The sequence below is a fragment of the Orcinus orca genome, chromosome 3, assembly GCF_937001465.1.
Source record: "Orcinus orca chromosome 3, mOrcOrc1.1, whole genome shotgun sequence".
In the NCBI taxonomy this organism is placed as follows: domain Eukaryota; kingdom Metazoa; phylum Chordata; class Mammalia; order Artiodactyla; family Delphinidae; genus Orcinus; species Orcinus orca.
In genome coordinates, this window is record NC_064561.1 from 132,001,943 (window position 1) to 132,016,599 (window position 14,657).

The 14,657-nt window shown below is 39.3% G+C and overlaps 1 protein-coding gene across 11 annotated transcripts in view; it reads right to left on the bottom strand.

The window, feature by feature from the left end:
- Positions 1-14,657, bottom strand: part of MAST4 (microtubule associated serine/threonine kinase family member 4) — a 575,337-nt gene that overhangs the window by 107,987 nt on the left and 452,693 nt on the right. For all 11 annotated transcript variants that reach the window (XM_049707889.1, XM_004270764.4, XM_049707892.1 and 8 more), the window contains one exon: positions 5,968-6,056. In XM_049707889.1, coding sequence (XP_049563846.1) covers positions 5,968-6,056 — 89 coding nt within the window. The remainder of the gene's footprint in view (positions 1-5,967; positions 6,057-14,657) is intronic.

Consider the following 14,657-nt stretch of genomic DNA (forward strand, 5'->3'; position numbering starts at 1 on the left):
ATTGCCTAACCCCATGTGCTACCCCAATACTTTTCTGAGTTTTGCAAGTTTCCACTTGGAGTTGTATTGTTCATACAATCACTCCAGTTCTCTGCTTATTTTCACCTGGATGGGCCTCCTTTAGCTCAGTTGTATCTTTGAAGAGAGACCTGGTGAGTAGAGCAGCAAACACAGTGGTAACTAATCCTTCAGAAATGAGGTCCCTATATATGACAGATAGATAGATAGATAGATAGATAGATAGATAGACAGGTAGCTAGATAGATAGATACATAGATAGACAGTAATTTATACAAGTTTTCCCAAGTAGATACTAACCTAATAGGTTATATATACTTAGTGGTTTAAGAATACTTCCTATCTTTAATAATTCCTAGAGTTGTCCAATAGGAAAGTGAGACTTTTTTCCACCTTTCCTTTCAGAAACCCTTGTATAAATGAATCTAAGTAGCCAGCTGCAAATTCCCAGTAAAACCATTTTTGAAGACACCAAAGGTTAGGTATTTTGACCAATGGGACAACATTTGATTCTAGGACTCTAGAAGTTTGGAGTCAGTGGGTCTCAGTTATTTGACTACATCTAGTCTGTGGCTCATCCTCTGTAAGTATCACTCTTAGAGCTCAGACTTTAACCATTTGAATCAAAATACAACATTGAAGTGATATCGTGGTAGGCAGAATTCTAAAAATGGTCTCCTCACGATTCCCGTCTCCTAGTTATCCTAACCCTCATCTAGGTACTACTATGAAGGGATTTTGCAGACGTAATTAAAGTTCCACAGCACCTGACTTTAATATACAGAGACTGAGTAACCCTGACCCAATCAGATAAGCCCCTTAAAATAAAAAATTTTCTTTGACTGATAGCAGGATAGTTAGAGATATGAAGCATGAGGATCACTGGATGTGCCGGTGCAGGCTTGAAGATGGAGGAGGGCAGCTTCCGGCTCATAGCCAGGATAAAATGTGGATCTCAGTCCTACAGCCGAAGGGATCTGAATCTGTCCACAACCTGCATAAGCTTGGAAGCAGATTCTTTCCCAGTCTCTAGATAAGAGTCCAGCCCATTGTGAAAATAAAGAAAGCCTCAATTTACATGGAATGGGGAAGCCCTGAAAGGGGAGCTCTCACACACTACCACTCAGACCCCAGCGGGGGGAAGGAAGAATTTCTCCCAGTCCAGCAACAGCTCAGCCACTGAGAAGCCACTACCACCCTGGACTCTCCTCCCAACTTCCTCTTTTCTTCTGTAAAAACAAAAGCCTCTCTTCTGTTTTTTGGACTTACCTATGGTTTGCTGTAATTCTCTGCTATTCCCAAATAAACTCATTTTGCTGGTAAAATACCTAGCTCTTTTTCTTTTTTTTTTTTAAGGTCAATAACTGACACTGACTCTGGCCTTATGATACCGTGAGCAGAAAAAGCAGGTGAGGGTTCCTACAGAAATAGGAGCTTATCCTTTCTACCTTTCTTTGATTTTGGCCTTGAGATACCTTGAGAGCTCCCCTGAAGTCAAACAAGTCAAGCCTACTTAGACCTGTATAGACCTGTAAGATCAATAAATAGATATCGTTTTAAGCCACTAAATTTTTGGTAATTTATTGCATAGTAAGCAGGTATTATTTTGTTTCCTTTACCGGTTTTATTTTTAGAGCCTTATTTTATTATAAAACCACTACACACTAATTTCCCTACTTTCCTATTCTCCAAAGATAAACACTGCTCACTTTCTCTTTCCAAAAACTCCTTATGAATATGCATGAATATACAAGTATTTATGCATGTCTATATGCACTCAAACACACACACATATATAAAATTACACAATGTATTTTTTTGCTGAACAGTCTATCTTGGGCAGCTTTCTAAATCAGAACATAAAAGCCTACCTCATTCTTTGTAACAAACATGCAGTCTTGGATTACATACCTGAATTATTTTCTACTAAACCAGCTGCTTAATGAAGGGCATGTTAAATAATAAAGTGGTAACAACTTAAGTGTCCATTTGCTAGTTACAGCAATGTTAGATTTATTATTTTCTGTTATTCTGTGAGATATCAGTAAGATAAATTCCTAGAGATGGATTTGCTGGGTGAAAGGGTAAATGCAGTTGAAATTTTAACTGATACTGCCAACTAACCAAAAGCGTTGTACCAATTCACATCAACACTTACGTGATGTGAGAGGGACTGTTTCTCCACAACCTTGCTATCATTGGATTCTATCACTTTTACAAAATTTTTGACAATATGCTAGGTGAACAATAGTGTCTCATTATTCTGGTTCATATTTCTTTTATGATTGCAATGAATCATCATTTCAAACATTTTTGTTGGCCAATTTAATTTTTTTCTATGATATGCCTTTTACATCCTTTCCCCATTTTTCTCCTGGTGCAGTCACCATTTTCATATCAATTTACACAAGCTTTTTGTATATTAAGGCAATCAGATGTTTGTCAGTTATGGGCATAAAAATATTTTTCACACTTTGTTTTCTTTTGATTTTGTTTATTACACAGAATTTTTCATTTTAGGAGAGAGATAATAGTCTTTCCTTTGGGGCTTCTGGATTAAATTTCATGCTTAGAACTAGGAGCCTGTGATTTTTACCTTTCTTTTTTTTTTTTCTAATGGGACTGACCTGTTCATGGTTCGTTTAGGAATGCCTGGCTGTCAACAAACACTATTTTGTCTGTGGAGATAAGCTCCAGAACATGATGCCAGTATCTCTTCTTCCTCAGGGTACCACTGACATATCTACACAAATAAATTAATGTTCTCATTTCTACCGATTCATTCAATGGGTATAAATTCATGTCAGTAATGCATGTCCTGACTCACATAATCCCTACCTAAGAAAAATAGAAAGTGTATCTCCTGGGTGACTAAGCACTGAGAGACGGCACTTATTCTTTCTCTTGTTTTTCATGGGGACATCAAGGAACTGTCCCCCTGGCCTCTGTGTACCATACGCAGTAGAGAATGTAGCAATAGGAAGAGGTAAGAGACGCAGTGAGTGAGAAAGCGTTTCGCATTATCAAGATGTGAGGACAGGTCCTTTATTTAATTTACATTTTATTCTTCTTGTATATAGAAATAGGAACCTACCAGACTGTGATAAATGCCATTTCTCACAAAAAGTCGACAGACTTTTCTACAGCTTATGAGTGAATAACAACCTGTTATGTTCCTCCATAACATAAGGGAAAATGCTCTCGGAACCTGAAAGACAGGCTTCTCTTTGCCCATTCCTCCGATTAAATACAAAATTATGTTTTGAGGGAAAAAGAATTCTCCATAGAGAAACAAATAATAATCAAAAGGATCATTAAAGTCTTAACTACACTTTCTTTAATCTCAATATTAGAACTGAAGAAAATAATGGCAGTAAAAGACTAATCGACAGGCACATCAAGTATGATGCAATCACTACAGAACACTACAAAGAGGAGTAGGATTAACTTTTTAAAATCACAACTGAATTATATGTAAGAAATAAAATTTATCATATACTTAGCACCTTGTATATACTGCTGGGCACTCTGACAGAGGAATGAAAAGATAAGACAAAGATATAATTCCAGCCGCTGAGTAAAGTATTTGGCCTTGCTTGACCCTACGGTCAGCTTTCACTATTATGACAATGATATAATAAATATCTCCAAAGTATAAAGGTAATAATATAAACAGTTGTGTATTCACCATTCAGCTTTGGAAATATAACATTGCCAACTGCTTACCCCTCTCCACAATTATACCCCCTGACACCTTCTCAGACGTAACTACTAACACAAAATGGGTCTTTAAAATGACCATATTTTCCTTCAGACTTTTACTATAAATGTACAGATACATATTTATATGTGTATGTGTGTGTATTCCTAAACAAAACATTGCATGTAGCATCACATTAACCTTATATGTATGGTTTAAGTAAGATTCTTTTGCAACTTGCTTTTGTTGCCCAACACTATCTTTGAACGCTAGTTCATTTGTTTTCTAGGCACACGGTGTTCCGTAGATAACTATGCCACAATTCATTTATCTACTTTCCAACTGATAGACATTTGGGCCACACTGCTTCAAACGTTTAGCTATTACAAATGATGCCACTATGAGCAGTCTAGAGCACACCTTCTTGCATATATGTGTAGGCGTTTCTCTAAAGTTTTCCCTCAGAGTGGCATTTCTGGACTTTAGTGGTCTTACTACATACAGCATCATAATTTTATGAATTTGTCCTTTGCCTTTTTAACTTTACCATCTTTTATTTATTACTATGAGGAAAATAAAATTTATTCCAAAGGGGCAACTATGTCTCTCTCTCTCTCTGTCCCGGCTTGTCCCCAAACATGTTTAGATAACTTCCACTCTCAGCTGGAGAGCCCCCCCTAAGCAAAAGGACTGCTTTCCGGGGGCCAGTCATAGCCTAGTTTATAAGTCAACACCACCTGAAAGTCTATCGTGTGACAGTTTCTGCAAGAGTGTAACAGAGGTAGGGCTTAAACACTCATCCTTTCACCCCATCATCTTCCATATCTCGAACACATCTTCCTACAGATCCTCCTCAAAATCTGTGAAAGGCACTCAAAGTCAAAATTCATTTTACTTTCTGACTTTCATCTCTCTTTTCACCTTTACATTCTTGTACAATCAAGCATGTACATCCCACACTCTAGCCACACACTAGAAATTCCCCCATCTCTCACCCCTGCCAAAGTCTTGTTCATCTTTCAACATCATGAGCAAGTGGCTCCTTCAACATCTCCCAAACTTTCCTGATTGGAACTAACCCTTCTCTTCTTTGCACCATCTTAGATAGAATTCAAACAAACAAAAACCACACAAAGCAGTCTTCATTGCACAGTTTTTGTAATATGGTTCTACCATCCTTCTAAGTAGTTCTTGAGGCCAAGGGTCTCACCTCTTGAATCTTCTTTGTCCCTACAATGGTTCTGGATGCAAAGATAAGTTATACATACACCACTGTCAGGTAAAACTTTAGATAAACTCTTGCCCACATTACAAGAGGAGACATGTTCTAGAGTGCTCAGAGCAGCATTGTTCGTGCTAGCTAATATATACAATAGATAAGTTCAACTTTAGGGAGAAAAATGCTGAATAGTTTTGATGCACTTTAGGACATGAGACCCCAAAATATGGCGCACTGGCACATTGACTATTTTAAGGTGAAGGGATTTGAGAAACAGCATGTGCAGGAAGGGCTTTCTGACCTGCCACGTACGCAGGTCATAAAACCTTCTTGTGAGAGCCACCCTCCCTACACCTGGAGGAAAGGAGCCTTCTTATCTCTGAAGAAAAGGGACACAGAAGAATCTGAACAAACAGTCCTTGCTAACTTTCCCCCAGTTTACTACAATTAGCTCACCTTTGTCCTATACGTCTTTGCACAACTCCCTTCTCTTCACCAAACTACTGTAAAAACAATCCCAATTTAACCGTTCCTTTGGGTTTTCATTTCCTCATGAATGCTCCCATGTCCCGTAAAACGTATGTTAAATAAATGTGTATGCTTTTCCTTTGTTAATCTGTCTCTGGTTACTGGGTCCCCAGTGGAGAAGTTAGAAGGGGAGAGGGAAAAGATATTTTTCCTCCCTTATAGTTCTTGACACTAATCCTCTTCACGTGAACTGTCATGGCCACGTTTCCCAAAGGAAATCCTAACATGGGAGCGTGACTTGCATCATCCACAAATTCAGATGTGGAGAAAAAAAAATAACTGGGATAGGACCCCATATAAAAAGGATTTCTCCCTTTCAGATCCAAGAGCTCAAAGAGAGGCTAAGGTTTGGGCTGACTGATGAGAAAGAACAACTTAGTGACAAAGCTACAGGGAAACCAAGATAACAAGGTGGGGAGTCGCATCTAAATTTCCAAATGCCTGTATTTTAAAAACTAGCAAGACGAAGTAAAACAGAACTCAAGAAAAGGTATTTCATTACCTGCATGAGCAGAGAGAGGTGAGTGAGGCCGAGGCAGTGCTGGGGGCTGCCCATTACCTATCAAGCTTTTCCGGTTGCTGGTTCGGCAACTGTCCAAAGGAAAGGAAAACCAGTTTTAAAAGCAATAATAATGATAACGTTCAAGTATGTTCAAAGTAGACATAGCTTAGGTTGAACAATCTATCCGCACATGTTATTTCTAAAATTTTTGCAAGTCAATATGCACTCACTAATATTTGAAGAAAATATAATGTATTCATATCATATATAACACCATCAATATTCCTCACCACAAAGTTATCATCCAATGCCTTTCTTTTGGCTCCTCACTGCAAATATGTGATATATACACACAAGTGATAAACTAAGGATTCAAATCAGCAAACCACAGGTAGCATCTCTGCTGACATGAAATTTCTAATACAAAATTACATGCAATGAAGAACAATGACATTAATCTTACAATGATGCACTAATTAAAAATCTAATTATTTAGACAAATTTCATAGTTGTGCCTTTTGTCAATAGAACAGCCAATGCCTAAGATAAATGCATTTCACTACTCATTCATTTTTCATCTTCATACTGCATTCAGTATTAAGGTAAATATTTTGGAATCATAGAAACAGATTCCAGTTTGTATTAAAATAACAATGAAGGCCTTTTCTCACAGGCACACTACCTACTGTTTTTTATCCTGGTACCCAGTGAGTAGAAATAAATTGCTACATATGAGCACAGGGTAACTATTTTTTCCTGTTTCTGCTACTAGAAAGTTAAAAAATAGCTAATTTGATTCCAAAGTAACTTTCACAAGCCTCAAAGAATAACACAAATGCAAAACTGGTTGATGATGAAGTGGATGTTATCTTACTTTCATTTGCTTTTCTTCAGTACAGACTAGTACTTCACAATCAGTATAGTGGTTAGAAAAGGATAATACAAACCAGCAGGTTACCTCATTGAATTCACCTATAATAAGGTTCAGGGCACTATGATTCCATCCTCCGACACTTGGTGCCCTTATCCACCATTGAAGATTTATTGTAATGTCTTCTTAATTCAGAATATACCTGTTACAGCATTCTTGAAACAGGAATTTTCACCTAACTTCTAAATAACATATAGTGGACATAATTGAGAATTTGTATAAAATATTTGAAAGGGGGCTTCCCTGGTGGTGCAGTGGTTGGGAGTCCGCCTGCCGATGCAGGGGACACGGGTTTGTGCCCCGGTCCAGGAAGATCCCACATGCTGTGGAGCGGCTGGGCCCGTGGGCCATGGCCACTGAGCCTGCGTGTCCGAAGCCTGTGCTCCGCAACAGGAGAGGCCACAACAGTGAGAGCCCCACGTACCGCAAAAAAAAAAAAAAAAAAAAAAAAAAAAAATTTGAAAGGAACATTTCTAAATACTATTTAAACAACACATTTCAAAACCAAACCAAATTTCTTTCTCCAATATTGACTTGGGAACCAATCCTCTCTCTTAGATGTTTGCTGCTTATTATCATTTGTCAACATTCCCATATTTATAATTTCTTAAGGTCAGGCTGCATCATTTTATTTTCCTTACTGGAGCAATCAACACCCCCTAGCATTATCTGTGAGTTTAATTAAGATCATGTTTACTCAGCCTTAAAGAAGTTGTTGAATAAGAATAGGCCCTTGATAATTATGAAGGTGGAATGTGGTATTATCAACTCATCTATCAAGAACCATAATTTGGCCTATTAAATTCATAACCATTCATAACCATTAAGTCAGATCGTGTGATTGTTTTTTTAAAAAATATTGTACAATGTATTTAGTGTTAATTCAAATTAATGTCTCCTTTAATTTTAACATAGGAATATTAAATATATCAACTTGCTGATGTTAGTAAGAGAAATTATAAATGACAGATTTATATCCTGGAACTCTCAGCAAAGTTATTTGCTAATTTGAGCAAGTTAATTGTAATACAGGTTAACTTATACAAAAATGGCTATTTGTATTAGTTTTTACATTTAGTATTTGATCTAAATCATTTATGAAAATTTATGTAAATCAAATAAATAAGAAATATATATCAATAGAAACAGTAACCTAATGAATATCTTACATATCAGTGAAATACGCTGACAAAGCTAAAATTTAGAAAATATTTTTAAAAAACATTTTAATTGGGGCTTCCCTGGTGGCGCAGTGGTTGGGAGTCTGCCTGCCGATGCAGGGGACACGGGTTCGTGCCCCGGTCCGGGAGGATCCCACATGCTGCGGAGCGGCTGGGCCCGTGAGCCATGGCCGCTGGGCCTGCGCCTCCGGAGCCTGTGCTCCGCAATGGGAGAGGCCGCAGCAGTGAGAGGCCAGCGTACCGCAAAAAAAAACCAAACAAACAAAAAAAACATTTTAATTGAATTTTCCTAAGAAACATATAGAATGACTAGTACATTACCACAACAAGCTAAGTAGCCAATAATTTGTATTTAAAACAAAGAGAAACACAAACAAAAAATTCTCACAACTGTATCAGTTATTTAAAGCCTACCAAAAACAAAAAAGGGTGGAAAAGTACTGATGTGATTTAAAAAAAAAAACTCAAAAAGAAACGTCAAGGGCTTCCCTGGTGGCGCACTGGTTGAGAGTCCGCCTGCCGATGCAGGGGACACGGGTTTGCGCCCCGGTCCGGGGAGGATCCCACATGCTGCGGATCAGCTGGGCCCATGAGCCATGGCCGCTGAGCCTGCGCGTCCGGAGCCTGTGCTCCGCAATGAGAGAGGCCACAACAGTGAGAGGCCCGCGTTAAAAAAAAGTGAAACTAAAGAACAGTTATGAATTCAAGTTCCAGCTATCCATCCCCAAAATGCAATCTTTCTGTTTCACTCTTTAAGAAGAAATGGAAGCCATCCACCCTGCCCGTGCTTGATTCTGAAAGCTGAACCCAGGAACCACCACTGCCCACAAAGAACCTGCTCCTCTTCATGCCACCCAGTTGAAAAAACACATGGGACACAGCCTATGATGACATGCTCAGTTTGTTCTCTCAGTTGACAAGGTGACACAATGGCACAGATTCTTTACTTGCAAAATCTGAATTTAGCCCAAGAAGATAGCCACATATAACTTGAGACAAAGGCAAAGGTAAACGATGGATTAGAACAGGGGCTGATGGTGCTAAGTGAGCTTTCCTTGTTACCTCATTCCTTTGGTTCCTGCCTAGAAAGATCCACCTGCCAACAGAAAACACACACACACACACACACACACACACACACACACACACACAGAGTACAATAAGTACTGCTGACTATGGACCTGGGATCTGAGAAGCATGGGAGGGTGAAAGGCAATGACAGTACTTCTGAGTCAGTAGGACTGTCTGGCCCCTGCGGGCTGGGAGGCGAGGCAGGTGGGGACAGAACCCTCTGGGAGAAGAACGTCACAGTTGGATGGGCACTCTGTTGGAGACGCTTTAGCATGACAGGAAGCCACCACCGGGAAGTGGTTTATTTGTTGGCGTGGTGTTTTGGCTTAGGCAGGTGACCTGGGATCACACAGGGTGCCACTCTGCTCCCTGAGTTCACTGTTCCCAAACTGCTCACCAAAGCAGTTTCACAAGGAGCTTCCCCATCTCCTAACGACTGCCAATAGCACCTTCCATTTGTCAGGAGAATAAAGAGACAGATCACGCATTTCATCGCGTAAGTCAGGCCTGATCAGAGTGAGGGACAAAGGAACGTGGGCTACTAGCTGAGGGAGGGGAGGGGAAGGAGGTGTATGGATTTTTGGTCCAAAGCACCCACATTCTATTCCTGCCTAGATTGTCCTTATGCTCAGAGCTCCGTATGAAGGGCGTGGTGGGACCTGTAAGAGCCTCACACCTGGATCTGTCACATCTCTCCTGGCAGAAGAACCTGTTAATTATCCTCTACCAGGTCTGTAAAAGCTGTGAGGCCCACCAGGCTGTGGCTTTTTGCAACTGTTCTGAGTAGCCGAAATGCAGCTTAATTTTAAATTACAATCATTTGGGGACATGAATACTGATCATGTCTGATCGTGGTAGGACAAGCTGAGAAAGAGAAACCCAAACAGGCAGTAATTTCTAACAGTCACAGCAGACTTGAAAGGTCAACATTTAGTACGACATATGACTGACCACAATTGAGGGGCAATGAGTTGCCTAAGAAGAGCTCCAGGAATTCTGAAAAGCTAGCCTATAATTTATTAATTCATCTTGATGAAAAATTTGATAAATTTGCACAGAAGGCCAATTATAGACCATAGATTTACTGAATGTGAACATCTGCTATTTCCTGATACCTTAATAGAATCTGAACACTGAATACTCCTTGAACAAAGAGGAAGACAGAAGTGGAAGAAACCGGGCATGAACAGGAGGCAGAAATTGTCTAGCTAATGTGGTATTGCTGAAAACATGTTATAAAACAGGCAGGCTTCTGTTTCCTTATCTTTACAATGAAGGGGTTAGACCAGATTAGAGGAGTCATTAATTATTTTTGTTTGGTTTATGAAATTTTAAAAATATAGAAAAATAATCAAACAATTCTCACCACCTGAAATGAACAATGGTATAATTTTCTGATGTTTATTCCCAATCTTTAGTATATGTATGTCCTTTCAGTGGCTGGGAAGGCTTTGTGCAGTGAACCTCCCGGGGATTATCTGGTTCTATAAGGGTGTACACCTTTCACTGTCTTTCTAGTGACTAGGCTACTTTAAATGCTGTAGGAGTTGCAGTGAAGTTGGAGAAAACTAGTAGTAATACAAGTGATTCCTGTCCATAATAATGTAAATGAATTTTGTCTTGTGCAAATACAGTTAATAACCACCCACAAAGAGATGACCCCAAACATTTAATATCATTGTCCTACGAGATATTAACTGGTTTTGTATCTATTAGCAAATTTTATTTCACCATTTCTGATTATATGTATATAATATATACATTTATATATTTTTAAACATATATATTTTATGTATATGGTTTTCAAAATCTCTTACTGTTGTCCTCATTAATAAGTTAAATAAAATCTCTCACACGTTTATTTTATATTTGTATGACAGTCATGTTTTTGACTTTTTGGATAAATTGCACTTTAGCACACACTATATATTATAGATATTCTATAACTTACTTTTTTTTCACTCAACATTATATTTTTGAGATTTAACCATGGCAACATAAATATGGGTTTAATTCATGCCTTTTTTAGATTATTCATTTGAAGCAAATTTTAGGATTATTAAATGCACTAAAATTATGTATATCATGGACATTTCTTTTCTTTGTGCAACATTAAATATCTAGGCCTCTGTGTATTTGCAAATCTGATTGTAAAAGCCTTGAAAAGTATCTTCGAGACTGAATTTGAAAGAAAAATTATATCATGCAACATAAAGCAAGTCTTCCTTACAATTTTCTTTGGATACTTCTCCCCCAAATCCTTAATTCCTTCAGATGCTGCCTTGCCCTTCTCTCCACGTCTGTCTTCATACTATTGTCTTCTCCAGAAATAACTTTTTTGTCTTTCATATGTAAATCAATCTACCCTTCCTCTGGGCCTCTTGTCTACAGCTCTACCCCTTTTCCTGTAGAGCACAACGAGGCCACAGCTGGTAGCTGGCTGGATAAGCTTTAGTGCCCCTTAGAAGGCAACAGGAAGCAAAGCATTAATATTCGTGTCCGTGACATACTCTATTATTTAGGTGAAGTTATGACACTGCCGATGTCTTCCCTATGGCCCATGAAATCAGGGATCCCCCCAAGGTTCCACTGATTCATTCAACAAATTACTTTTCGAGTTCCTAATACATGCTAGGTACTACTCTAAACAAACAAATATCCCTGCTGTCCTCTAGAGACCTGTATTCTAGAGAAGGAAGCAGATAATAAACATAGTAAACTAGTAAGATAGTATGGGAGACGGTGATGACGTTTGTAGTATGAGGGATGGTGATGGAGAACAATGACGCAGAGGGTAGGACATGGAGCATGGATGTAGGAAATCACAATCTTAAACAGATGGTTAGGGAAAGCCTCGTGGTGTGGGGGGAAGGGGAGTGCGGTGTCTGAGTAAGACAGGAGGATGAGGGAGTGAACATTCAGGAAGAGCCAAGGCCCTGGTCAGGTGTGCTCCAGGACCAGCAGGCAGGCCAGCGTGCGGGAGGGGAGCTGGCCAGAGGCGAACAGCCAAGATGACGGCGGACAGAGCCTGGGGCCACCTCTGGGGCAGGCGCAGGCCACAGCACGGAGACTGGTTTTACTCTGGGTGAAAAGGGAAGCTGTTGGAAGGTTTTAAACACCATCTGGGTTCTGTTTTAAGAGAATCATTCTGGCTGCTCGATTGCAATAACCAAAGGAGGAGGGAGAAAGGCCAGTTAGGGAGCTAAGCGGACGGACATGCCTAGTACACCCCATCTCCTGTGACTCAGCTTAAAAATACAGCATTTTATTTTAAAAACTCAGGCCAAAATCACCCCCAAGATTCAATGCAGGTATGAGAGCAGTCCATGCTCTTTTGTACAGCCTCTGAAACACTGGAGAAAGAGCAGGTAGCTAGAACTGTGGTGACTGCCAAGCAGAGAGCTTCAGCCCTCTGCATATGGGCATCAATGCAATGACCTAGTTTATCGTCATCCGGGGTATATTACTGTGAATGCTTAGTATTGATACTATCGGCTTGATACTTGAACTTAACTTTTCCGTTAGTAGAAAAACTCCTTTTAAAAGGCATTAATTATAATGGAAATGAATGACTGCTCATACTGCTTTCACCTAGGAGCAAAAAAATTTGGCTAGTTACATGCCTAGAGGAAGGTATAGGTCTCCACGCTTTCAAAAATTCTGAGGAAAATATATTACTGTATACAGTACTTCTTGTAAATATATCTAATCCATTAAGATAAGCCCTTGGTGAGGTCTAGCCCAATTTTCTGTCTTTGTAGAGGAAGAGAGAGATGGCTGAACATACAGATATTGGCAAGATGCTATTCAATGTAAAAAACATTTATGGGCAAGTACGATGGGCAATAAGAAAATGAAGAAAACACTCTCAAAGTATAAAAGAAGAGCTAAGAATGATTCGCAGATAACTGTATTCTAAGGCAGAATCTGGCAGAGTTGTACAAACAAAAATGTGTTGCTATCTGAAGTGTGAGATAAAATCCCAATCAGCTTTGAAACGTATTTTCATAACTGATAAGCACTGGAATTTTATAGTATACACTAAGTATGACAAATTGTCCCTCCATTTCATAGGTCCTCCCTAAATAACCCCTTAATCTTGGTGATCTGCCTGACACAGAAACTTTTTTTAAACCTATTTCATCTCAGTTATTCCATTTGTGGCTATTTCAAAGTGAGATACATGAACACAGCTATCTCTATGTGGCTGACATGGTGAGCCCTGATATCATATATGAGCATGTGACTGATGGGGGGCTGACGTGCACCATGTTGCACCAGAGTGACCCTGGCAAGCAGAGCACCTACTCTGTGGTCACTCATTCATTCAGTAAACATAACCAGGGATTCTACCTGGAGCTTACCATCTAGGATAGGGGATAAGATCCTTGAGGTCAAAGATTATATCTTCTATCATAGTGAATCTCTTTGGATACCCAGAAAAATACAGAAAATAAAAATGACTTGAATAGAGATTCAGTAAATATTTTTGAATAACTAACTAAATATGCTTCCTACCATTAAGGAGTTTCTAATTTAACTTGGAGGACAAACATAGTCTAATCTATAAGACTAAACTGATCTAAGACGATATTATAGTCTAATTCTACTAGCTTGATCAAGGCAGTGTATAACAGAAAACACAAAGAGCTGACAGGTTTATATGATGTGAAGCATCTTACTGAGAAAACCTACATACACGTCATTCTGAATAAAAATTACAATGGGAAATCAGAGGAATGAAAAGAGGGGCATATCACAATGGTCAAAGTCAAGCAGGAGCTGGTAATAATATGGGATTTATAGCAGCAGAGTTAAGTCCAACTGCTGAAAATGTTAGAAGTAAAAAGCAATTAAAGTGAGAAGGCTCTCAATACCTGTTAATTTTTTTTAGTGCAATTTATCTGCAACATGCATTATGGGACATACCTAGCCTGAATGTCCCCCAAGATTCCTAAGACATCAGGGCAGGTCACCTATTTGAATGAAGACACTTAAGGGCTGGAACAGTCAATGATGAGATGAATTCTGGACTTCTGACTAGTCACGCAGAGCATAATAGCTCAAACCTCACACCAAAGACACGTAATAAAGATTGTTTGTACTTGAGATGAGGGTGTGCAGTGCTGCAAAGGTAAGGTCATTAACTCTGATCCAAGAGTTGAAGGGCATGTACTGTATCTTGGCAAACTGCTTCAAAGGCTGATTTGGCCAAACATTGCGTGGAGTAAAAATATGGTCTAATCTGTCCCGCAAGGCTAAAGAGCTGCTATCACCTGGCTGGGCTGACCTCTGGCTGGGCTATCAAAGTGGCAATGAGTCAGCTGAGGGAGGGACCAAGGTGGTGGCCCCAATTTTATAACTGGCTAAAGGGTTTTTAAAACAAACACCTATGAGACTGACACACAAGCCTTTGGTTGTTCTCAGGGCAGCTGTGGACGGTGACCAAAGATAAGTCTACAGACATGTTTGCGAGTTAAGGAAAAATAAACAAAATACAAACTAAT